Raw genomic sequence first — 26,678 nt, forward strand, 5'->3', positions numbered from 1 at the left:
ATATGGGTCTTCTTTCATTCTTTTGCATATGGATATCCAGTTCTCTAGGCACCATTTACTGAAGAGACTGTTCTGTCCCAGGTGAGTTGGCTTGACTGCCTTATCAAAGATCAAATGTCCATAGATGAGAGGGTCTATATCTGAGCACTCTATTCGATTCCATTGGTCGATATCTCTATCTTTATGCCAATACCATGCTGTTTTGACCACTGTGGCTTCATAATATGCCTTAAAGTCAGGCAGTGCAAGACCTCCAGCTTCGTTTTTTTCCTCAAGATGTTTTTAGCAATTCGGGGTACCCTGCCCTTCCAGATAAATTTGCTTATTGGTTTTTCTATTTCTGAAAAATAAGTTGTTGGGATTTTGATTGGTATTGCATTGAATCTGTAAATCAATTTAGGTAGGATTGACATCTTAACTATATTTAGTCTTCCAATCCATGAACACGGTATGCCCTTCCATCTATTTAGGTCTTCTGTGATTTCTTTTAGCAGTTTTTTGTAGTTTTCTTTATATAGGTTTTTTGTCTCTTTAGTTAAATTTATTCCTAGGTATTTTATTCTTTTAGTTGCAATTGTAAATGGGATTCGTTTCTTGATTTCCCCCTCCGCTTGTTCATTGCTAGTGTATAGAAATGCTACAGATTTTTTTTTTTTTTTTTTTTTGTCAATTAATTTTTTTTTTTATTAATTAAAAAAAGAATTAACAAAACAATTAGAAATCATTCCAATCTACATGTACAATCAGTAATTCTTAATAACATCACATAGTTGCATATTCATCATTTCTTAGTACATTTGCATCGATTTAGAAAAAGAAATAAAAAGACAACAGAATAAGAATTAAAACAATAATAGAAAGAAAAAAACAAAAAAAACAAAAACAAAAAACCTATACCTCACATGCAGCTTCATTCAGTGTTTTAACATAATTGCATTACAATTGGGTAGTATTGTGCTGTCCATTTCTGAGTTTTTATATCCAGTCCCGTTGTACAGTCTGTATCACTTCATCTCCAATTATCCCTTCTCTTTTTTTTTTTTTTTTTTAATTAACGGAAAAAAAGAAATTAACCCAACATTTAGAGATCATACCATTCTACACATGCAATCATTAATTCTTAACATCATCACATAGATGCATGATCATCATTTCTTAGTACATTTGCATTGGTTTAGAAGAACTAGCAACATAACCGAAAAAGATACAGAATGTTAATATAGAGAAAAAAATAAAAGTAATAATAGTAAAATCAAAACAAAACAACACAAAACAAAACAAAAACCTATAGCTCAGATGCAGCTTCATTCAGTGTTTTAACATGATTACTTTACAATTAGGTATTATTGTGCTGTCCATTTTTGAGTTTTTGTATCTAGTCCTGTTGCACAGTTTGTATCCCTTCAGCTTCAATTACCCATTGTCTTACCCTGTTTCTAACTCCTGCTGAACTCTGTTACCAATGACATATTTCAAGTTTATTCTCGAATGTCCGTTCACATCAGTGGGACCATACAGTATTTGTCCTTTAGTTTTTGGCTGCATTCACTCAGCATAATATTCTCTAGGTCCATCCATGTTATTACATGGTTCATAAGTTTATCTTGTCTTAAAGCTGCATAATATTCCATCGTATGTATATACCACAGTTTGTTTAGCCACTCTTCTGTTGATGGAGATTTTGGCTGTTTCCATCTCTTTGCAATTGTAAATAATGCTGCTATAAACATTGGTGTGCAAATGTCCGTTTGTGTCTTTGCCCTTAAGTCCTTTGAGTAGATACCTAGCAATGGTATTGCTGGGTCGTATGGCAGTTCTATATTCAGCTTTTTGAGGAACCGCCAAACTGCCTTCCACAGTGGTTGCACCCTTTGACATTCCCACCAACAGTGGATAAGTGTGCCTCTTTCTCCGCATCCTCTCCAGCACTTGTCATTTTCTGTTTTGTTGATAATGGCCATTCTGGTGGGTGTGAGATGATATCTCATTGTGGTTTTGATTTGCATTTCTCTAATGGCCAGGGACATTGAGCATCTCTTCATGTGCCTCTTGGCCATCCGTATTTCCTCTTCTGAGAGGTGTCTGTTCAAGTCTTTTTCCCATTTTGTAATTGGGTTGGCTGTCTTTTTGTTGTTGAGATGAACAATCTCTTTATAAATTCTGGATACTAGACCTTTATCTGATATATCATTTCCAAATATTGTCTCCCATTGTGAAGGCTGTCTTTCTACTTTCTTGATGAAGTTCTTTGATGCACAAAAGTGTTTAATTTTGAGGAGTTCCCATTTATTTATTTCCTTCTTCAGTGCTCTTGCTTTAGGTTTAAGGTCCATAAAACCGCCTCCAGTTGTAAGATCCATAAGATATCTCCCTACATTTTCCTCTAACTGTTTTATGGTCTTAGACCTAATGTTTAGATCTTTGATCCATTTTGAGTTAACTTTTGTATAGGGTGTGAGAGATGGGTCTTCTTTCATTCTTTTGCATATGGATATCCAGTTCTCTAGGCACCATTTATTGAAGAGACTGCTCTGTCCCAGGTGAGTTGGCTTGACTGCCTTATCAAAGATCAAATGTCCATAGATGAGAGGGTCTATATCTGAGCACTCTATTCGATTCCATTGGTCGATATATCTATCTTTATGCCAATACCATGCTGTTTTGACCACTGTGGCTTCATAATATGCCTTAAAGTCAGGCAGCGCGAGACCTCCAGCTTCGTTTTTTTTCCTCAAGATGTTTTTAGCAATTCGGGGCACCCTGCCCTTCCAGATAAATTTGCTTATTGGTTTTTCTATTTCTGAAAATAAGTTGTTGGGATTTTGATTGGTATTGCATTGAATCTGTAAATCAATTTAGGTAGGATTGACATCTTAACTATATTTAGTCTTCCAATCCATGAACACGGTATGCCCTTCCATCTATTTAGGTCTTCTGTGATTTCTTTTAGCAGTTTTTTGTAGTTTTCTTTATATACGTTTTTTGTCTCTTTAGTTAAATTTATTCCTAGGTATTTTATTCTTTTAGTTGCAATTGTAAATGGGATTCGTTTCTTGATTTCCCCCTCAGCTTGTTCATTACTAGTGTATAGAAATGCTACAGATTTTTGAATGTTGATCTTGTAACCTGCTACTTTGCTGTACTCATTTATTAGCTCTAGTAGTTTTGTTGTGGATTTTTCCGGGTTTTCGACGTATAGTATCATATCGTCTGCAAACAGTGATAGTTTTACTTCTTCCTTTCCAATTTTGATGCCTTGTATTTCTTTTTCTTGTCTAATTGCTCTGGCTAGAACCTCCAACACAATGTTGAATAATAGTGGTGATAGTGGACATCCTTGTCTTGTTCCTGATCTTAGGGGGAAAGCTTTCAATTTTTCCCCATTGAGGATGATATTAGCTGTGGGTTTTTCATATATTCCCTCTATCATTTTAAGGAAGTTCCCTTGTATTCCTATCTTTTGAAGTGTTTTCAACAGGAAAGGATGTTGAATCTTGTCGAATGCCTTCTCTGCATCAATTGAGATGATCATGTGATTTTTCTGCTTTGATTTGTTGATATGGTGTATTACATTAATTGATTTTCTTATGTTGAACCATCCTTGCATACCTGGGATGAATCCTACTTGGTCATGATGTATAATTCTTTTAATGTGTTGTTGGATACGATTTGCTAGAATTTTATTGAGGATTTTTGCATCTGTATTCATTAGAGAGATTGGTCTGTAGTTTTCTTTTTTTGTAATATCTTTGCCTGGTTTTGGTATGAGGGTGATGTTGGCTTCATAGAATGAATTAGGTAGTTTTCCCTCCACTTCGATTTTTTTGAAGAGTTTGAAGAGAATTGGTACTAATTCTTTCTGGAACGTTTGGTAGAATTCACATGTGAAGCCATCTGGTCCTGGACTTTTCTTTTTAGGAAGCTTTTGAATGACTAATTCAATTTCTTTACTTGTGATTGGTTTGTTGAGGTCATCTATGTCTTCTTGAGTCAAAGTTGGTTGTTCATGTCTTTCCAGGAACCCGTCCATTTCCTCTAAATTGTTGTATTTATTAGCGTAAAGTTGTTCATAGTATCCTGTTATTACCTCCTTTATTTCTGTGAGGTCAGTAGTTATGTCTCCTCTTCCATTTCTGATCTTATTTATTTGCATCCTCTCTCTTCTTCTTTTTGTCAATCTTGCTAAGGGCCCATCAATCTTATTGATTTTCTCATAGAACCAACTTCTGGCCTTATTGATATTCTCTATTGTTTTCATGTTTTCAATTTCATTTATTTGTGCTCTAATCTTTGTTATTTCTTTCCTTTTGCTTGCTTTGGGGTTAGCTTGCTGTTCTTTCTCCAGTTCTTCCAAATGGATAGTTAATTCCTGAATTTTTGCCTTTTCTTCTTTTCTGATATAGGCATTTAGAGCAATAAATTTCCCTCTTAGCACTGCCTTTGCTGCGTCCCATAAGTTTTGATAGGTTGTGTTTTCATTTTCATTCGCCTCGAGGTATTTGCTAATTTCCCTTGCAATTTCTTCTTTGACCCAGTCGTTGTTTAGGAGTGTGTTGTTGAGCCTCCACGTATTTGTGAATTTTCTGGCACTCTGCCTATTATTGATTTCCAACATCATTCCTTTATGGTCCGAGAAAGTGTTGTGTAAGATTTCAATCTTTTTAAATTTGTTAAGACTTGCTTTGTGACCCAGCATATGGTCTATCTTTGAGAATGATCCATGAGCACTTGAGAAAAAGGTGTATCCTGCTGTTGTGGGATGTAATGTCCTATAAATGTCTATTAAGTCTAGTTCATTTATAGTAATATTCAGATTCTCTATTTCTTTGTTGATCCTCTGTCTAGATGTTCTGTCCCTTGATGAGAGTGGTGAGTTGAAGTCTCCAACTATTATGGTATATGAGTCTATTTCCCTTTTCAATGTTTGCAGTATATTCCTCACGTATTTTGGGGCATTCTGATTCGGTGCGTAAATATTTATGATTGTTATGTCTTCTTGTTTAATTGTTCCTTTTATTAGTATATAGTGTCCTTCTTTGTCTCTTTTAACTGTTTTACATTTGAAGTCTAATTTGTTGGATATTAGTATAGCCACTCCTGCTCTTTTCTGGTTGTTATTTGCATGAAATATCTTTTCCCAACCTTTCACTTTCAACCTATGTTTATCTTTGGGTCTAAGATGTGTTTCCTGTAGACAGCATATAGAAGGATCCTGTTTTTTAATCCATTCTGCCAATCTATGTCTTTTGATTGGGGAATTCAGTCCATTGACATTTAGTGTTATTACTGTTTGGATAATATTTTCCTCTACCATTTTGCCTTTTGTATTATATATATCGTATCTGATTTTCCTTCTTTCTACACTCTTTTCCATATCTCTCTCTTCTGTCTTTTTGTATCTGACTCTAGTGCTCCCTTTAGTATTTCTTGCAGAGCTGGTCTCTTGGTCACAAATTCTCTCAGTGACTTTTTGTCTGAGAATGTTTTAATTTCTCCCTCATTTTTGAAGGATAATTTTGCTGGATATAGGAGTCTTGGTTGGCAGTTTTTCTCTTTTAGTATTTTAAATATATCATCCCACTGTCTTCTAGCTTCCATGGTTTCTGCTGAGAAATCTACACAAAATCTTATTGGGTTTCCCTTGTATGTAATGGATTGTTTTTCTCTTGCTGCTTTCAAGATCTTCTCTTTCTCTTTGACCTCTGACATTCTAACTAGTAAGTGTCTTGGAGAACGCCTATTTGGGTCTAATCTCTTTGGGGTGCGCTGCACTTCTTGGATCTGTAATTTTAGGTCTTTCATAAGAGTTGGGAAATTTTCAGTGATAATTTCTTCCATTAGTTTTTCTCCTCCTTTTCCCTTCTCTTCTCCTTCTGGGACACCCACAACACGTATATTTGTGCGGTTCATATTGTCCTTGAGTTCCCTGATACCCTGTTCAAATTTTTCCATTCTTTTCCCTATAATTTCTGTTTGTTTTTGGAATTCAGATGTTCCATCCTCCAAATCACTAATTCTCTCTTCTGTCTCTTTAAATCTATCATTGTAGGTATCCATTGTTTTTTCCATCTTTTCTACTTTATCCTTCACTTCCATAAGTTCTGCGATTTGTTTTTTCAGTTTTTCTATTTCTTCTTTATGTTCAGCCCATGTCCTCTTCATGTCCTCCCTCAATTTATCGATTTCATTTTTGAAGAGCTTTTCCATTTCTGTTCGTATATTCAGCATTAGTTGTCTCAGCTCTTGTGTCTCATTTGAGCTATTGGTTTGTTCCTTTGACTGAGCCATATTCTCAATCTTTTGAGCGTGGACAGTTATCTTCTGCTGCTGGCGTCTGGGCATTTATTCAGATTTCTCTTGGTGTTGGACCCAGCAAGGTTGTAATATTTTTCTGTGAAATCTCTGGGTTCTGTTTTTCTTATCCTGCCCAGTAGGTGGCGCTCGTGGCACCCGTTTGTCTGCGGGTCCCACCAGTAAAAGGTGCTGTGGGACCTTAAACTTTGGAAAACTCTCGCCGTCCTGGGGGTTCGCTAGCCGAAACGGCTTGAGCCGGCCCGGGGTCCGAACGCAGGGGGGGTTGCTGGTCGCCGCAGCCAGGGAAAGAGCCCGTCCGAATTTCCTAGTCGGCCCTGGGCAACAAGCGTGGCGGGAGGGCGCCAGCGGCAGCGGCCCGCCCGAGAGAGTGCACGTTCCCCGGGAGTCACGGGTTTGGAAGGGGCCTCCCCCACCCGTCACCGTTTTCCGCGGCCTGGTGGTTTCCGATCCAATTCTCTCAGTTGGTCCGGGGGCTGCGTGTGGTGTGGGCACCAGCCGTCTTTGTTTCAGGGGACCGCCTCTCCAATTCTCCCAGCCAGCCCGGGAAGGGAGAAGGGAGTAACTCCGGCCGCTTGCCACCCCGCCCGGTAAGGCCCGCGCGCCTCGGCGATCTCACCCGAGCTGCTTCTCTCAGCCAGCCAGCCGTTCCAGGATGGGGTACGCTGTCTTTTTTATCTCTGTTGTGGCTTTGGGCGCTTTCTGTATCGTTTCTACTCCCCTAGTAGGTGTCCTGGAGAAGAAACTAAGATCCGCGCGTCTTACTAAGCCGCCATCTTCCAGGAAGTCTCTAGAAATGCTACAGATTTTTGAATGTTGATCTTGTAACCTGCTACATTGCTGTACTCATTTATTAGCTCTAGTAGTTTTGTTGTGGATTTTTCTGGGTTTTCGACGTATAGTATCATATCGTCTGCAAACAGTGATAGTTTTTCTTCTTCCTTTCCTATTTTGATGCCTTGTATTTCTTTTTCTTGTCTAATTGCTCTGGCTAGAACCTCCAACACAATGTTGAATAATAGTGGTGATAGTGGACATCCTTGTCTTGTTCCTGATCTTAGGGGGAAAGTTTTCAATTTTTCCCCATTGAGGATGATATTAGCTGTGGGTTTTTCATATATTCCCTCTATCATTTTAAGGAAGTTCCCTTGTATTCCTATCCTTTGAAGTGTTTTCAACAGGAAAGGATGTTGAATCTTGTCAAATGCCTTCTCTGCATCAATTGAGATGATCATGTGATTTTTCTGCTTTGATTTGTTGATATGGTGTATTACATTAATTGATTTTCTTATGTTGAACCATCCTTGCATACCTGGGATGAATCCTACTTGGTCATGATGTATAATTTTTTTAATGTGTTGTTGGATACGATTTGCTAGAATTTTGTTGAGGATTTTTGCATCTATATTCATTAGAGAGATTGGCCTGTAGTTTTCTTTTTTTGTAATATCTTTGCCTGGTTTTGGTATGAGGGTGATGTTGGCTTCATAGAATGAATTAGGTAGCTTTCCCTCTGCTTCGATTTTTTGAAGAGTTTGAGGGGAGTTGGTACTAATTCTTTCTGGAATGTTTGATAGAATTCAGATGTGAAGCCGTCTGGTCCTGGACTTTTCTTTTTAGGAAGCTTTTGAATGACTGATTCAATTTCTTTACTTGTGATTGGTTAGTTGAGGTCATCTATGTTTTCTTGAGTCAAAGTTGGTTGTTCATGTCTTTCCAGGAACCCGTCCATTTCCTCTAAATTGTTGTATTTATTAGCATAAAGTTGTTCATAGTATCCTGTTATTACCTCCTTTATTTCTGTGAGGTCAGTAGTTATGTCTCCTCTTCCATTTCTGATCTTATTTATTTGCATCCTTTCTCTTCTTCTTTTTCTCAATCTTGCTAAGGGCCCATCAATCTTATTGATTTTCTCATAGAACCAACTTCTGGTCTTATTGATTTTCTCTATTGTTTTCATGTTTTCAATTTCATTTATTTCTGCTCTAATCTTTGTTATTTCTTTCCTTTTGCTTGCTTTGGGATTAGTTTGCTGTTCTTTCTCCAGTTCTTCCAAATGGATAGTTAATTCCTGAATTTTTGCCTTTTCTTCTTTTCTGATATAGGCATTTAGGGCAATAAATTTCCCTCTTAGCACTGCCTTTGCTGTGTCCCATAAGTTTTGATATGTTGTGTTTTCATTTTCATTCGCCTCGAGGTATTTGCTAATTTCTCTAGCAATTTCTTCTTTGACCCACTCGTTGTTTAGGAGTGTGTTGTTGAGCCTCCACATATTTGTGAATTTTCTGGCACTCCGCCTATTATTGATTTCCAACTTCATTCCTTTATGATCCGAGAAAGTGTTGTGTATGATTTCAATCTTTTTAAATTTGTTAAGACTTGCTTTGTGACCCAGCATATGGTCTATCTTTGAGAATGATCCATGAGCACTTGAGAAAAAGGTGTATCCTGCTGTTGTGGGATGTAATGTCCTATAAATGTCTGTTAAGTCTAGCTCATTTATATATTCAGATTCTCTATTTCTTTATTGATCCTCTGTCTAGATGTTCTGTCCATTGATGAGAGTGGTGAATTGAAGTCTCCAACTATTATGGTATATGAGTCTATTTCCCTTTTCAGTGTTTGCAGTGTATTCCTCACGTATTTTGGGGCATTCTGGTTCGGTGCGTAAATATTTATGATTGTTATGTCTTCTTGTTTAATTGTTCCTTTTATTAGTATATAGTGTCCTTCTTTGTCTCTTTTAACTGCTTTACATTTGAAGTCTAATTTGTTGGATATTAGTGTAGCCACTCCTGCTCTTTTCTGGTTGTTATTTGCATGAAATATGTTTTCCCAACCTTTCACTTTCAACCTATGTTTATCTTTGGGTCTAAGATGTGTTTCCTGTAGACAGCATATAGAAGGATCCTGTTTTTTAATCCATTCTGCCAATCTATGTCTTTTGATAGGGGAATTCAGTCCATTGACATTTAGTGTTATTACTGTTTGGATAATATTTTCCTCTAATATTTTGCCTTTTGTATTATATATATCATATCTGATTTTCCTTCTTTCTACACTCTTCTCCATACCTCTCTCTTCTGTCTTTTTGTATCTGACTCTAGTGCTCCCTTTAGTATTTCTTGCAGAGCTGGTCTCTTGGTCACAAATTCTCTCAGTGACTTTTTGTCTGAGAATGTTTTAATTTCTCCCTCATTTTTGAAGGATAATTTTTCTGGATATAGGAGTCTTGGTTGGCAGTTTTTCTCTTTTAGTAATTTAAATATATCATCCCACTGTCTTCTAGCTTCCATGGTTTCTGCTGAGAAATCTACACATAGTCTTATTGGGTTTCCCTTGTATGTGATGGATTGTTTTTCTCTTGCTGCTTTCAAGATCCTCTCTTTCTCTTTGACCTCTGACATTCTAACTAGTAAGTGTCTTGGAGAACGCCTATTTGGGTCTAATATCTTTGGGGTGCGCTGCACTTCTTGGATCTGTAATTTTAGGTCTTTCATAATAGTTGGGAAATTTTCAGTGATAATTTCTTCCATTAGTTTTTCTCCTCCTTTTCCCTTCTCTTCTCCTTCTGGGACACCCACAACACATATATTTGTGCGGTTCATATTGTCCTTGAGTTCCCTGATACCCTGTTCAAATTTTTCCATTCTTTTCCCAATAGTTTCTGTTTGTTTTTGGAATTCAGATGTTCCATCCTCCAAATCACTAATTCTCTCTTCTGTCTCTTTAAATCTATCATTGTAGGTATCCATTGTTTTTTCCATCTTTTCTACTTTATCCTTCACTTCCATAAGTTCTGTGATTTGTTTTCTCAGTTTTTCTATTTCTTCTTTATGTTCAGCCCATGTCCTCTTCATGTCCTCCCTCAATTTATCGATTTCATTTTTGAAGAGGTTTTCCATTTCTGTTCGTATATTCAGCATTAGTTGTCTCAGCTCTTGTATCTCATTTGAGCTATTGGTTTGTTCCTTTGACTGGGACATATTCTCAATCTTCTGAGCGTGGACAGTTATCTTCTGCTGCTGGCGTCTGGGCATTTAGTCAGATTTACCTGGGTGTCGGACCCAACAAGGTTGTAAGATTTTTCTGTGAAATCTCTGGGTTCTGTTTTTCTTATCCTGCCCAGTAGGTGGCACTCGTGGCACACGTTTGTCTGCGGGTCCCACCAGTAAAAGGTGCTGTGGGTCCTTTAACTTTGGAAAACTCTCGCCATCCGGGAGGTTCGCTAGCCAAAGTGGCTTGGAAGAGTGCCAGCCCGCCCGGGGTCCGAACGTGGGGAGGGTCGCTGGCCGCCGCAGCCCGGGAAAGCGCCCGTCCAAATTTCCTAGTCGGCCCGGGGCACCAAGCATAGCGGGAGGGCGCCAGCCGCAGTGGCCCGCCCGGGAGAGTGCACGTTCCCGGGGAGTCACGGGTTTGGAAGGGCCCCCCCCCGTCACCGTTCTCCGCGGCCTGGGGATTTCCGATCCAATTCTCTCAGTTGGTCCGGGGGGCCGTGCGTGGTGTGGGCACCAGCCGCCGCCATTTGAGGGGACCACCTGTCCAATTCTCCCAGTCTGCCTGGGAAGGGGGAAGGGAGTGACTCCGGCCGCTTGCCGCCCCGCCCGGTGAAGCCCGCGCCCCTTGGCGATCTCACCAGAGTGGGTTCTCTCAGCCAGCCAGCCGTTCCAGGATGGGGTACGCTGTCTTTTTTTAATCTCTGTCGTGGCTTTGGGAGCTGTTCTGTATCATTTCTACTCCCCTAGTAGCTGTCCTGGAGGAGAAACTAAGATCCGCGCATCTTACTAAGCCGCCATCTTCTCCGGAAGTTCTGCGTGCACGTGGTCCAAGTACTCCACGAGTTATGGGTGCCTCCTCTCCACTTGTGTGTTTTTGTTTTGCAAAAATAATATTTGTCTCTTACAGGAAGGCCCAATGGATATAGTAGGGTCATTAACATTTTCAAAAAATTGTCCATGCTATCATAACATGTGGAAAACATTGGGAACCACTGGATTATTGTAGTCATAGAATTGAAATGCGGGTAGTAATGAAGAATTCAAGCCCACTACTCTTGTTAAATAACAACTTTCTCAGTTTTCTTTGCAAATAAGCCATTCTCAGCTGAGTCCTTTCTACACCTACTGTGACCATGAACCTTAATAGCAGTGTGAATGCATTCATTCTGTTGGGGTTAATGCAGGATCTTCTAAAGGAGGAGATAGTGTTTGTGGTCTTCTTGTTTATTGACCTTGTAACTCCATTGGTGAATTTCCGTATTGGGATGACCATAAGATACAGGCCGATTCTTGGGACATCCATGCATTTCTGTCTTTTCTACTTACCCTTTGCAGATGCCTGTTTCTCCACATGTCTCCCAAGTTGATTATAGGTGCTATGTCTTAGGAGAAAGTCATCTCCTACAAACTCTGCCTCACTCAGACCTTTGCACTTCACTTTTTTCAGGTGTCTGGAGGCTCTGTGGTTCATCCTCAGTTCCTTTGGTCATTATGTTACCATTTGCAATTCTCTGTGGTATGCAATCATCATGAGCCAACATCTCGGTTGTGCATTGGTGAATCTGAGCTGTGTGGGATCTTTTGTCCATTCTTCAGCACAGATTATCTTAGCTCCGAAATGACTTCTGTGGCAGCCGTTGATGAAACTTGCTTGCATAGATACCTTTGCCATAAATGTACTGATGATTTTTTATTAATTAATTAAAGAAAAAAAGAAATTAACACAACATTTAGAAATCATTCCATTCTACATATGCAATCAGTAATTCTTAACATCATCACATAGATGCATGATATGTACTGATGATTTTTAATAGTGGTGCAATATGCATGGTGAGTTATACAACCCTGATGATCTCCTATATTTTAATCTTCCATTCCCTAAGAAACTAGAGTGCAGAATGAAGAAGGGGAGCTATTTTCACTTGCCCTTCCCACATAATCATGGTCACCTCATTCTTTGCTCCACGTATATTTGCATATGCTCACCCCCCAACCGCATTTTCTGTGGACAAGATGGTGACTGTTTTACACTATTGGGAATCCCTGGCTCAACCCTCTTATTTGTGCTTTGAATAATGCACATTTTAAAATGCCATGGAAAATTAAGGCATAAAAAACTGAGTTGAAACAACTGAGTGGAAAATTCCACTTGAAAATCATGTGTTTTAATAAACTTGATTGACAGAAAAGAGAAAATGTGCTGTCCTCATGTAGACAATATAATCATTCCTCAGTAGGATTCTTGGGGAAGAAAGCAAAATGAGAAAAGGACACAAAAACCCCACTAATTTTGAGACACATTCACATGGGGACAGTTCATCAAGTGTGACTAGATTCGTGGGAGCCCAAGCCTACTCCTCACTTCTGTTCTCTGAAATTCAGCTTATAAACCGGATCCTTTGCATCTGGAGCTTTGTCTCTCCCCTTGTAGTTTACTTTTGTTTGTGTTTTCCTCATATGTCTGATCCAAGTCTAAGGCTTTGCTCCTGATTGATGACTGATCGGTTTTGCTGACAAATCAGTTCTGGCACTGTAGCAGATAGGATTAACATAAGACCTGTGGAACTACTTGGGAATAGATGGCATTAGGGTGGTGGTGACAGTAAGCTGCTTTATGTTATCTGATTTATGTAAGACAGTCTAGGAGGAAGAGAATGTTTGTTTACCCCAAATGGTTATTTTAAGTACAAATGAAGAACACTGAAAGATAAAAACTTTGTTCCCTCAGGAAATGCATACACACCTATTGTTATCCTGCAGTATATAACCAGGATCTGGTTAAGAATAAAATTGTCTGATGTAAACTTAAGCTTCAGAACCCCCTGAACCCATGTGCCTTTCTTTCTTTTCTTTCTTTCTTTCTTTTCTTTTCTTTCTTTCTTTCTTTCTTTCTTTCTTTCTTTCTTTCTTTCTTTCTTTCTTTCTTTCTTTCTTTCTTTCTTTCTTTCTTTCTTTCTTTCTTTCTTTCTTCTGTCTTTCTTTCTTTCTTTCTTTCTGTTTCTTTCTTTCTTTCTTTCTTTCTTTCTGTTTCTTTCTTTCTTTCTTTCCTTCCTCCCTCCCTCCCTCCCTCTCTCATTTTTCTTTCTTTCTTTCTTTCTTTCTTTCTTTCTTTCTTTCTTTCTTTCTTTCTTTCTTTCTTTCTTTCTTTCTTTCTTTCTTTCTTTCTTTCTTTCTTTCTTTCTTTCTGTCTTTCTTTCTTTCTTTCTTTCTGTTTCTTTCTTTCTTTCTTTCTTTCTGTTTCTTTCTTTCTTTCTTTCCTCCCTCCCTCCCTCCCTCCCTCTCTCATTTTTCTTTCTTTCTTTCTTTCTTTCTTTCTTACTTTCTCTCTCTCTCTCTCTCTCTCTCTCTCTCTCTCTCTCTCTCTCTCTCTCCCCCCTCCCTCCCTCTCTTCCTTCCTTCCTTCCTTCCTTTCTTCCTTTCTTTATTCTTTTCTTTCTTTCTCATCATTCCTTAATATCGTACGAGCTCTGTTTCATAGGAGGCAACATGGCACTGTGGAATCTGAATCTTATCTTCTGGCCCAAAGTAAGCTCAAAGTCACTCCAAGAAACTTTGAACCCAAAGAGCCAGAAATACCAGATTATTAAGCCTTTATTTGAAACCTGGTCCCTTTTTTTGAAGCCTGAAATGTGGTCTTTCTTCCTCCTGAAAACATGGGGAGAAAATCATACTTTTTTTAAATAAGGACAATTCCAATTGTTGTAAGCATATTAACTGAATTGAGCCATAATCTTTCTCAATGTACTTTCACATATTTTATTCTTTATGTTAGTTCTGACCTGAGTGCCTGCTCACTGACATAGAAGATGTCCCTCGGGATGGGAGAGGATGGGAGGAGGATTCTGAGTATGAAATTTGCCTTTTGATCTGCCTGGGATTAATTGGTCCCATGTTTTCCTGTGCACTTGACTAACAATGCTAAGTAGCTCACTGAGCAAATTCTACAGGGATAGGAGGGGACAGCCTATTTCTTGAACCTCTGGGTCTGAAAGAAAGTTCTGAGCATTTATGAACTTTGGCAAAATCCTATAAATATCTAATGGCGGAAAAAATGTTCAATTGATCAGTTAGGGAATGTTTTAGCATAATAGAGTTGGCTTTAGAGATGTTTCTACCAAAGAATAATTAGAATCTTACCTTTCTTTTTTCCAGAAATGCCTGAGAGCAGAAGTAGGAACTTAAATTTACTGTTAACAGTATCACAACCTCTTTCATGGGATCTACTAAAGCCTTCTAGGAATGGTTGGCTCTCTGTGGCATCTTCACTCCCCATAGCTCCTGAAACGCAAAGCAAGAATGACTTTTCTCTGAAGCATAATCTGCTTGTTGTAATGCACTGCACATGACTTATCTTTAAAAGTGAACCAGAATTGCAATGAGGAAACTATGGAATCTCTATTGGATGCCATGTCATAACTTTGCACACAAGAAGAAAGGTAAGTTTATACTCCAGCTGAAATGTTTCCTTTTCCTTGACTCAAATATAGGCAAAACTTTTAGAGAAGTTGACATCATCTAATTGTGTCTCATGAGGAATATAAAGTTCTGGGACAATTTCTCCCAGAGATGTGAAGATTCTGATGTTTCTGGGCTCCTCAACTTTCACTGGGCTTTGCTTTATGCCGCCCTGTCTCAGGCCAATTTTGATTAAAACAAGAGCAAAGGAAGGAGGCAGAGGTTGTAGCACCCCAAGATTCCTTATTTGCAGATGTTAATGTCAGGAAAAGGAGAGGGATGCATAGTTGGAGACTAATGTGTGGTGTCCAGGACACACTGTCACACACACATGGCCAAAAGCACCCAGGAGCTTTTATCTGTAGAAGGTTTTTTGCTCACTTTTTCCCTCTGTCTTTAACCCTTTTCCATTTCCTGATTGTTTGTCTTTCCTGGCTATTGCTCACAGTGACACTTTTCTTTCTGGCTCTGACTCCCTCCATCTTCTCTGATCACTACTCCTTATTATAACTTCTCAAATATGCCTATAAAATGCTGACTCTCATACAGGTGCTGACCATACCAATGGTTTCCTTCTTTACCTGTCTATGATTCTTTGCTAGTTCTTCCTGATGGGCCAGAGGCTTCCATCTTCATGGCAGTGTGGGAGGGTGTGAGAAGGTTGCCATTAGCATGAAGGCTTCAGCTGTGGTCCCAGAACCCCTGTGCTGGCTCTCACCAGACTCAGCCTCCACCAGCACCTGAGGTGCCTCACTTACCTCGAGACAAGCTGTAGAATGCAATGAACAAAAGGCACCTAACAAAAGTGAGAGATTATAATTAGAGATTACATTTTTTAATATAATAAATTATTTGTTATTGAGCAGTGTTAGGCTGGCAGTAAGAGTTACTCGAAGAAATCTGTGAAGGTCTCCTGAGGAGTTGCAGTACTAAGTGGGTTCTCTTTCTAGAGGTAGAAATGGAGATTAAGGATTGAGCAGAGGAAAGGGCACTCAGCTGCTGTGAGAATCAGGAAATTCAGGGATTGAGAGTATGTAAATATGTGACAAGTCAAAGTCTTGGCTGGTCCATGCTTAAGTAGAAGCACCTGGAGGCAAAGTGGAAAGAAAGAGGATGGCCAGGGACGAAGGGGTTTGAAAGTCATGGTTAGTGTCCCAGATTTGAAAAAAATCTTTTTCACTGCAGATATTTTAAGGATTATGTTGAGCATACATTTTGGAAATTTTTTCACTTCAAACTACAATAAGTTAAATAAATGTTTATAGTATACAAAGAAAATACAACCAACAGTAAAACTTGCTTTAAGAGTATCTTGTACATACATAGAGCAGTGTTTTATTTTCTTAATATATCAATATTTTTGAGCTGCACAGTCACCCCAAAATTTTATCTTTATAGTATGCATTTAGAAAATAATGCACTCCCAATTCAAAGACCTAAAAGGTTGTACTTGATTACATGCCAAACAAAAGAGAGAATGCTCGAATACTCTGGTAGTGCAGGCATCATTGAAAACAAAAGAGAAAGCTTGAGATGCTCATTAATTCTCTGTGTGTTATGGAAACAGGATTTTTGATCAAGTAGCTTAAAAGCCAGCAAATCAGGGATCAGTGATGGCAACTGTAGAGAATGGAGTATGGAATGACAAACTTTCCACAAATACACTGTTAAGAATTTGCCTGTGAAAACTGAGACCTGAGAAGCTGCTCATTGGAAGAAATGAATTAGAACCTCCTTCCAGTATGTGAGCGCTTATAGCGACATGGGGTCCAGACATGGAATTTTAAATCCATTTCCCTTCTCATGGCATAAAAAGGGCATGAAAAGGGAGACAGGAGGGAAAACATGAAGAGAGAGAATCGCTGAATTTGTGTTCTTCCTTATACAGATGTTTAGAATAGATATTTCAAAAAGTGAGAATCCACTAAAATAATTCTCCAACTGACTGTGAAAATGGTATGAAATATCAGTCTGAATTTCTGCTATGCATGAGTTAATAATTCTCACAATAATACAAACATAAGTATCTCACCCAAAATATTTTTATTCCACTACATTAAGGAACACATTTTATTTTAAGATTCAATTAATACTAAATGCTGTGTGAAATGAATTATTACATTCTATATTTTAGGAATAAAAAATGATATTGTTAAAGCTGAAAGGAGAGCTTTTTTCATGACTGCACTCATTTTTCACTTAATGCACTCAGACTTACATACCCTAATTTGCCTGATTTCATCGCTCCTACAGTCATGCCATTGCTTGGAGACTGAGTGAGCACTACTTATCCTTTAGGAAAGGAAGTGAGAAGTCTGAAGACCCTGTGAGTCAACACTAGAAGTGAATGCAGGGCTATCATTTATTTTGTTGGAATCATAAAGAAACCACTTGTCATCTAAGTCAAAGAGACAAAAGACAGGTGCCTTCACTGAGTCCTGACATCTTGCAGGACTTAGGCAAATTGTTACAGATCATTTCAGAGAATGATTTGGCTAAATTCTATGAAGAAAATGTGTCTATATTCCATGAAACAACTCTGCCCTCTTTTGGTTTGTAGGGGCACACAAAATCTTAACAAAAGCTGATCTCCCATTACTGTGCCACAACATTTTCTGCATTGCCAATAGAAAAATATCAAACCTTCATTATCTGGTTTATAGACTTTGCCTATGAGGGTAACTTATTTTCCCAAGCTTTTCTTCCACAACTCTGTAGTCTGGCAAAGCTAGAAATTCCTTTTGATCTTCCTGGTATAATGTGGGTTATGTTATTTCTATTCAAACTTTGATTTCATTTTTCTCATTCCAGTGCCCTCTAATAATCAGTTTTTTGGATCTGGATCTCAAACTTTTCAAAATGAAGGATCTAGCTTATTTCTGCTTACTCTCCTCTTATCATGGGCCCCTGATATTGTTACTCTTCTGCAATACTTATTCTTTTCTTTCTTCATTGAAGATGTCTAGAAAGGTCCTTTCGACTTCACATCACCATGAGAAAACTACTGTCATCCAGAGTGCCAATGTGATTTCAGCCACTTAGCAAAGGAAATTATCATCTTAATAGAGTTCTGCAGTTTTTTATGGGTACATGGGCTATTTGAATTCATGTTTTCAATGGTTTAAAACATCTCTTGGAAACTCAGGAGAAACTGCTCTTTGGTTGCAGGAACTGGGTACATGCATATTCTATATTTTCACACATTTTAAATTATTTAAACTTTAGAGTAACCCTGAAAGGTGGACCGTTTTATTATTTCTGCTTTACAGGTGACCACAATAAAGCATGAGATACCAAGGGACTTGTTACTGTCACACATCTGATGGTCAATGAGGTAATGTTGAATCTTAGCAGTGTGGCTTCAGGCTCCAGTCTCTGATGACCATGCTCACAAGCTCTGACCAGAGCGTTAAAGGTTTACATCGCAGAGAACCTGGTGTAGAAGCTGACTCTGTCCCATTAAAGTTACAGTTCAGCTCTGACAAAATTTAATTCCTCACTGTCCAATCTCTACTAAGAATTTGTTCTCCCTTCTGCACGTGGTTCCTATTCCTCCAATTTGTGTCACATGGTGCCTCACAGAATTAATGATTGTCTCCACTTCCATCTTAAAACTCATATTAGATGTTAAGAAGAGGGGAGCGTTTTCCCCATTCCTAACAATAACTCAAGCTAATTTTGCATGATCTAGTGAACAAAAGATAGTCATGGGGATATGTAAGAAACAGAGCAAATATAATTTTATATAGTTGGAAAATATGGACAAAATAACAGTGGGAACATTGACAGATTGGATTGTATAAAAATGAAAACAAGGTGGGCCAGTGTGGTGCAGCAGGTAGAGTTCTCACCTTCCATGCTGGAGACTTGGTTCCAGACCCAGTGCCTGCCCATGTGAAAAAAAAAGAAACAGAAAAAAAACAACCACACTGAAATAAAAATAAAAACAAAGAAAGAAAACTTAATGCCATATAGTGTCAAAAGCAAAGGCTAAGTCATACATGGTTCCTTATGAACCAGATGTTTTCTATTTCATTTAATCTGCACAGCAATCCTGATTATGTCTGATGTGATTTGACTCATATCACAGCTTGTAAACATTGGAACAAGAATTTGAACTCAGATCATCTGGTGCCAGCAGCTGAAATCTTAATCACGAGATAATAACAATGAATATAGGCAAAAGGGAAAACAAAATTGCTCTTGTAAAACTATCTCTAAGTTGTATGTAGAATTGTTATTCATGAGAGTGAAAATTACAAAGAACAAACATCTCAATGGACAGTGGTCAAATATTCATTTTTTAAAACTACATATCTTCCTACCATTAAATTGATAATTTGATATACAATCTATAGCAATATAAGGGAGTGCTTATAATTATTCTAAAAGAATATTAAAATAAAAAATCAGATATTTAAATTACAAATGCTATATGTGTTTATGAACAAAGTTAAAATATGATAATCAAAATTGAATGTTGAAATGAGATTTGCTTCAAGCTGTATTTTTAGAAGAAATAGCGTGGGTAATTAAAGGTGAAGAGGGTCATATATGAGTTTAATCCACCTCGATTATAGAAATATTAGAAATTGAGGACCAGACCAAATTCAAATGCAGAGTGAATTAATATTCTCTCTTTAAGCTGAGTAATGGAACAGCTTCCCTCCATGCTACCACCTCAGAGTGTTACATGAGCAGTTTTTATATCATGAACCCTATAAAGTCAACACTAGAAACACGGGTAAAAAGTGGTTCAAATAGGTATTCGTAAAATGTCTTTCATGAAACATGAAAAAGTTTCTGTTATAATAGACTCAGAAATGAGAAAATTTCTTAAGGAGGGATTCTGTAACATTATTAGTACTTAATCATATTGAAAACATGTCATTCAGAATTCAAAGCACACAGTACATGTGTGTATGTATGGGCATATGTACATGGGTAAACATTTTTTTATAAATTCTTATTAAAATGGAGAATAAGTTAGGGCATATATTTGCAGTGAATACTTCATACAAAAGCCAACTTTCAAAGTGATTAAGTCTCTTGAATGTAGAAAGAGGAACCTCTGTATTATTTTATTTTGATAGGAATCAACATTTGTGATAAATATTTTATTTTTGTTCCAAAATACATGTGGTTTGGTTCAATCCAGTGAGTTTCTGAATCAATAGATAAATCTTCAAGAGTCCTGATCATCTGTAGTCTTACAAAGATTTCTGGATTCTGGTACACAAAAGAGAGAGAAATAGCAGAGTGTAGAGCAGAACCAAGGAATTCAGAGTTGAGCCTACTCATCTCCCCAAGATGTCACTTCTTTTCTTTTCCTGTCTTTCCTTTTCTCTGCAGACTAAATCTTTGTCAACTGCATTCTGCCTCCAGCTTCTGATATGGCGATGAATAGGAGTGTGACTGAATTCATACTGTTGGGGTTGACCCAGGATGCTGGAAAGCAGAAAGCAATATTTGGGGTCTTCTTGATTCTTTACCTTGCAACACTTGTGGGAAACTTTCTCATTGTGGTGACTATTAAAGTAAGTGGGACTCTTGAGAGTCCCATGTACTTCTTTCTCTTCTACCTGTCCTTTGCTGATGCTTGCTTCTCTACAACCACAGCCCCCAGCCTGATTGTGGATGCACTTCTTCAAAAAAAGATCATTTCCTACAATGAGTGCATGACCCAGGTCTTCACAGCCCATTTCTTTGGGTGCCTGGAGATCTTTGTGCTTCTTCTCATGGCCTTTGATCGTTATGTGGCCATTTGCAAGCCCTTGCGATACACGACCATCATGAGTCGGCGAGTCTGTGGTGTGCTGGTGGTTCTGGCTTGGGTGGGATCGTGTATCCATTCTTCAGCACAGCTTTTCCTGGCCCTGAGATTGCCCTTCTGCAGCTCCAATGTCATTGATCACTATTGGTGTGACTTGCAGCCCTTGTTGAAACTTGCCTGCATGGATACTTACGTGATAAATTTGCTGTTTGTGACTAATAGTGGAGCTATATGCATGGTGAGCTTCATAATATTGCTTATCTCCTACGGAGTTATTTTATATTTCCTGAGAAACCACAGTGCAGAAGGAAGGCGGAAGTCTCTCTCCACCTGTACATCCCATTTTATCGTGGTTGTCATATTCTTTGGTCCGTGTATATTCATATATGCACGGCCACCAACCACATTTCCAGTGGACAAGATGGTGGCTGTGTTTTACACAATTGGTACACCCTTGCTTAATCTTCTTATCTATACACTGAGGAATGCAGAAGTGAAAAATGCCATGAAAAAGTTATGGTGTCACAAGTGAGAAATTCAGCAGATAAATACCTTATAGGGGAAACAGTTACTTAACATGATAATTTAAGTTATATGAACAGGAAAGATAAAATATCCTTACCAAGAAATAATGAACAATCTTGCATGCCTCATAATCAATTGAATTTTTTCAGCACCTGGCCACTGTGACACGGCAATTTTTCTATTTGTTCAAATTCTTATTCATAGAGAAATACATTGCCTAACAAGAGAATGACTTTAAATATATATGTGAACACCAAATTCCTTTTCTAGATTTTATTTTATTCTCCTATAGAATTTATCAACATGAAGCTAGGCTCTAAGATAATGGACACTCCCAAAAATCAAGTTGTTGTCTTGTTAACCTAAGGAGTAGAGAAGATGACCCTAGAAGATACTATTTTGGCAATTTTAGTCTGAGCCTGACTCACTGGGGATCCTCTATGGGTAGACATTCAACTTCCAATAAAATTTGGAATGTTCAGTGCCAATCTATCCTTTTCTTGGTAAGCTTTATGATCCTGTGGATGATGATGGAGCCTTACATTTGGATACCTTTAGCAGTACCAAACTTTCAATTGCTCTTTGATACAGGGAGGAAGAATTGAAAGTAGTTGGCAGCTAGAATAAGCAGAAGGAAAATGATAGAAAAATACGTCAGAAGAAAGAAAAATGTTAAAGAGAATTGATAATCTTTTTCCAGGGGAGAATAGGAGCTTTTTCTTTCATATATTTAAGAGCTCGCTTTTTCCTATGATCGTATTTTCAGGAAGAAATGAAGTTTCAAGATATTTCTATACCATGTACCTACAGAAGCTTAACTTTGTCTTCCATCATGTTTGCTGTACGTATCAGGAGGGAGAAACAAAATAGTTTTTATCTTAATAGAAAGTTTAACTTAAATTTCAGATTTTTGGAATTACTAAAGGATGACAAATTCAGCTCTATATTTCTCAAAAATTGATATTTTGGATTTATATGAGAATGTTTTAAAATATATATTTCCATGTCATGTATAATATAATCTATATGTATTGTGTGTACACACACACCAGCTCATAACTTCATAATCAAGTAATGATATGCTATATCAGCACTTGAGTTATTATTCCAATCACATTGGCACCAGCAAATGCTACTTGAAGTGCTATTGCTAATGAGAAAAGAAAACAATGAGCTTCTTAGGCAAATGAATTATTTTAGTCAGCTGGAGGCAAAACATCATCTCTTTGCCCCAAAGGATTACCAATAATTCAGATGCTATATAGAAAACTGGTGATATAAGAAATATTTAAATCTTAAAAGGTCATTCTCCAGAGTTGTGTGTACCATATTCACAACTAGAATTTTGTTTCATACCCCCTCCAAATGAACTCTCAAAATTATCCTAATTTTATGTCTTACTGTTCTATTTTCAAAACATTTGAATCTAGTCATATAAAGAATATATTTAAGTATATTCATTCTCACATGGGCAAGACATAAAGAAAAGAAAACTTAATTCTTATTTCCCAGTGCTTCTTTGTACCTAACAAGGTAGAAGATAGTTTTGTTAGTCAGGGTTCTTTAGAGAAACAAAACCAACAAGAGAGATCTATAAATATGAGATTTATAAAGGTGTCTCATGCAACTGTGGGGATGGAAGAGCCCAAAATCCACAGGGCAGGCAGTGAAGCTGGTGGCTCCAATGAAGGGTCTGGATGAACTCCACAGCAGAGGTTGACTGACTGAAGAAGCAGTAAAAGAGCATCTTCTTCCTTAAAAGCCTTCAGCTGATTGGATTATCTCATTGTGGGGACCCTTAGTTGATAGCAGATGTGATCAGCCACACACGCAATCAGACTGATGATTTAATACACCAGCCACAAAATATCCTTGCAGCAATGTTTAGACCAGTGCTTGCCTGACCAGACACCTAGGCATAATCATTTGGCCAAATTAACACAGAACCTAATCAGCACAGTCCACCCCTTGTCAACTAGACAGCTGTGCACATCACCTTGAAACACACTTGATTTCAAAATAGAGCACAATAACAGACATATGTTTCACCTGACAATACTCAACTGTCCTGAATATGTCTGCAAGTGCACTACATCTTCAGAACAGGGTTCAAGTCCTTAGGTAACATTCACTCTTAAATGTCATAACTTATAACTTAAATACTATAACATGGACCTTATAATTTATGTTATATGATAAGAGGAAAACAACATATTTGCTTATGTACAAATGCAGACATACTCATAACAAAATAGGAAAGAAGTATTCATACAATCGCAGTCCTCATTTCTGTAACTGGTCACGTGGTTGTAGTTCTTATTTATCACTACCTTGTTCTACTACCCATTCCATGTTCCCTTTACCCTCAGCAAGCACTTCAGCTGGTCTTAGTTCTTTTCCAGGTGAGGTGACCCAAACCTTCATTCCTGAAGTTTCTGGGTCATTGGTAGTCCTAGATGGGGTTGTTGCAATTTTTCATTGACTTAATCACTGGACATGTTATTAATAATGGATGTCCTGTGGGATCTCCTTTATTCCAGGAAAATTCTTCTCTGTGTCCATTGTGTAGCTGCAGTTCTTTTTCCCTTTGATAGTCAAGATCAATCACCCCAGACAGAACAGCAATTACTTATTGTGCCTGTGGCAATTACTTAGTGGCATGAAAAGCCCAAAGTGGCCAGGTGGCAGTCTTAACTTCCAGTTCAATAGAAATATTGCTGTGTCTTCTGGAAGAAGCACTCCTCCTTTTGGAAATAAGACCTGTAGACAAGCAGAGCTTAAGGTTTCAGGGAAAGGAAGCAAATGTTTTTTCTAGTGGATCACTATTGGGAACAGTGAGAGGTGCACTCCCATTTCCAACCACTGATTCCTAGACCCATGAATCCTGGCTATGGGAGAAACACCACCATAGAGTGGACCCTGGTCCAGAGCACACACAGCCTCCTGGAGAGCATTGTCCCAGCCCCACAAGGGATTGCCACCTAGTTGGCACCATAACTGGTTCTTCAAAAGGCCTTTCCACCATTCTATCAACCCAGCTGCCTCTGGATGATAGGGAAGATGGTAAAACCAGGGAATTCCATGGACCTGTGCCCACTCCTGCACTTCATTTGCTGTCAAGTGAGTTCCTTCATCAGAAATGATGCTGGGTGGAATACTGTGACAGTGGATAAGGCATCCCATAAGTCCACAGATAGTAATTTTTGCAGAAGCATTGCATGGAGGGAATGCAAGGCCATATCCGGAGCGTGTGTCTACTCCAGTTAGAAGAAATCACTGCCCTTTCCGTGATGGAAGTAGTTCAATATAATCAACCTGCCACCAGGTTGTAGGTTGATCACCCCAGAGAATGGTGTTATAAGGGGACTGGGTGTGGATCTCTGTGCTGGCACACTGGGCACTCAGCAGTGGTCATAGCCAGGTGGGCCTTGGTGATTGGACATCCATGTTGCTGAGCCCATGCATAACCACCATGCCCACTTTTTCATGTGCCTATTGTTCAATGGCAGGAGCAGATGAGGAAGGAGGGTGACTTGTACCCACAGGAGGGGTCATCTTATCTACTTGATTATTAAAGCCTTTGTCTGCTGAAGTTACCTTTTGGTGAACATTCACATGGGATAGAAATATCTTCGTGTTCTTTGCTCATTCACATAGCTCTATACACATACCTCTTCCCCATACCTCTTTGTCACCAATTTTCCAATCATATTCCTTCCAAGTCCTTGCCCATCCAGCTGAACCATTAACAAGAGCTTATGAGTCAGTATACAAATGCACCTCTGTCCAGTTTTTCTTCCAAACACAATGAACAACCAGGTGCACTACTCATAGTTCTGCCTACTGAGTAGATTTCATCTCACCATTGTCCCTTAAGGACATCCAAGAGAGGGTTGCAGTGCTACAGCTGTCCACTTCTGGGTGATCCATGCATACTTATGCAGAACCATCTCTAAACCAGCCCTGAGTTTTCCTTTCCTAAGTCAAATGACTGTAAGGAAATCCCCAAGAGGCTGTAGCACTGGTCTGGGAAAAAGAAGGTAATATGACAGGAGTGGGGGCAATAGGCCCTTGGGCCACTCCCTCATTTAACTTACTTAGGCCTTCAGGACTGTTGGAGCCCTATCTCCTATGTAACATTTCCATTTTATGATGGAGTGCTGCTGTGCACATCCAACTCTATGGCTTGATGGGACAGGAAACACCCTGCTCATGATAAGTAACTCAGGGTCTCATGATAACTTGGTGGCCCATTGTGAAACATTCAGTCTCTACTAAGGCCCTGTAGCAGGCCAAAAGCTGTTTCTCAGAAGGAGAGTAGTTATCTGTGGCAGATGTTGTCTTTGCTCCAAAACACTAAGGGTCAGATGTGCTGCTGACACTTCCAGCAACATTAGATCTGCTGAATGATATGGCACAAGTGATAGAGCAGCTTGCACAGCAGCCTGGACTTGTCACAGAACTGCCCTTGTTCCAGTCGCCATTCAAAACTAGCACTGTTTCTGGTCACTTGGTAAATGGGGTGCAGTAGCACCCAAATGAGGAATATTTTGCCTCCAAAATCCAAACACGCGAAATAGGCATCTTTTTTTGGCCTATGAGGGGACAGAGGCAACAGCTTATCATTCACCTTAAAAGGGCCATTTCAACATACTCCACACTCCTGGATATCTAGAAATTTCACTGAGTTAGAAGGCCCACATTTTGACTGAATTTCTCTCCTATCCCCTGACCCACAAATGCCTTACCAGTAAGTCTAGACTAGTTGCTACTTCTTGCTCACTAGGTCCAGTCAGCATGATATCATCAATCTAATGGACCAGTGTGATGTCTTGTGGGGGCAAGAAACAATCAAGTTCCCTGCAGATATGATTGTGACATAGGGTTTGAAAGTTGATATACCCCTGATGCATGCAGGTATACTGCTGGCTTTGCCTGCTGAATGCAAACTGTTTCTGGTGGTCCTTACTGACAGCTATTGAGAAAAAAGCATTTGCCAGATCAAGAGCTGCATACCAGGTACCAGGTGATATGTCGATTTCTTCAAAGAATGATACCACATGTGGAACAGCAGCTGTATTTGGACTCACCACCTGGTAAAGTTTATGACGATCCATTCTCATTCTCCACGTCCTATCTGTTTTCTGCACAGGCCAGATAAGAGTGTTGAATGAGGATGTGGTGGGAATAACCACCACTGCATCCTTCAATTCCTTAAGAGTGGGACAAATCTCTGCAATCTCTCTAGGAATACAGTATTGCTTCTGATTCCCTATTTTACTAAGTATGAGCAATTCTGGTGGTGTGCACTTGGCCATTCCTACATTATAGCCATAACTACTTGAGTCAGAGAACCAATGTGGGCATTTTGCCTGCTGCTTCATACATCTATTCCAGTATGCATTCTGGAAATGGGGAAATGACCACAGAATGGGACAGGGACTCAATGGCTCCACTGCAAGCTAGACCTGAGATAAATCTCCATCAATCCCTGATCTCCATAAACCCCCTACTCTAACTGGTGGCTGAGAATAGCAGTTTGGGTCTCCTGAAATTAATGTCACTTCTGAGCCAGTGTCTAATAATTCCCCAAATATGTGATCATTTTCTTT

General features: G+C 38.8%; 1 protein-coding gene and 2 long non-coding RNA genes across 4 annotated transcripts in view; 2 read left to right on the top strand and 1 right to left on the bottom strand.

The window, feature by feature from the left end:
- The window catches only part of LOC143644970 (uncharacterized), a 326,292-nt gene extending 311,436 nt beyond the window's left edge, over positions 1–14,856 (top strand). Inside the window, exon 3 of the long non-coding RNA XR_013157004.1 lies at positions 14,466–14,856. This is a non-coding gene — a long non-coding RNA (uncharacterized LOC143644970). The remainder of the gene's footprint in view (positions 1–14,465) is intronic.
- The window catches only part of LOC143643815 (uncharacterized), a 466,595-nt gene that overhangs the window by 86,602 nt on the left and 353,315 nt on the right, over positions 1–26,678 (bottom strand). The gene's annotated exons all lie outside the window — the stretch shown is intronic.
- Positions 19,790–21,109, top strand: LOC143643809 (olfactory receptor 4C11-like). Its single transcript, XM_077112315.1, has one exon. It carries the CDS (start codon positions 20,162–20,164, stop codon positions 21,071–21,073), a length of 912 nt encoding a protein of 303 aa, XP_076968430.1. The 5' UTR covers positions 19,790–20,161; the 3' UTR covers positions 21,074–21,109.

Source organism: Tamandua tetradactyla, chromosome 8 (genome assembly GCF_023851605.1).
Source record: "Tamandua tetradactyla isolate mTamTet1 chromosome 8, mTamTet1.pri, whole genome shotgun sequence".
NCBI lineage: Eukaryota > Metazoa > Chordata > Mammalia > Pilosa > Myrmecophagidae > Tamandua > Tamandua tetradactyla.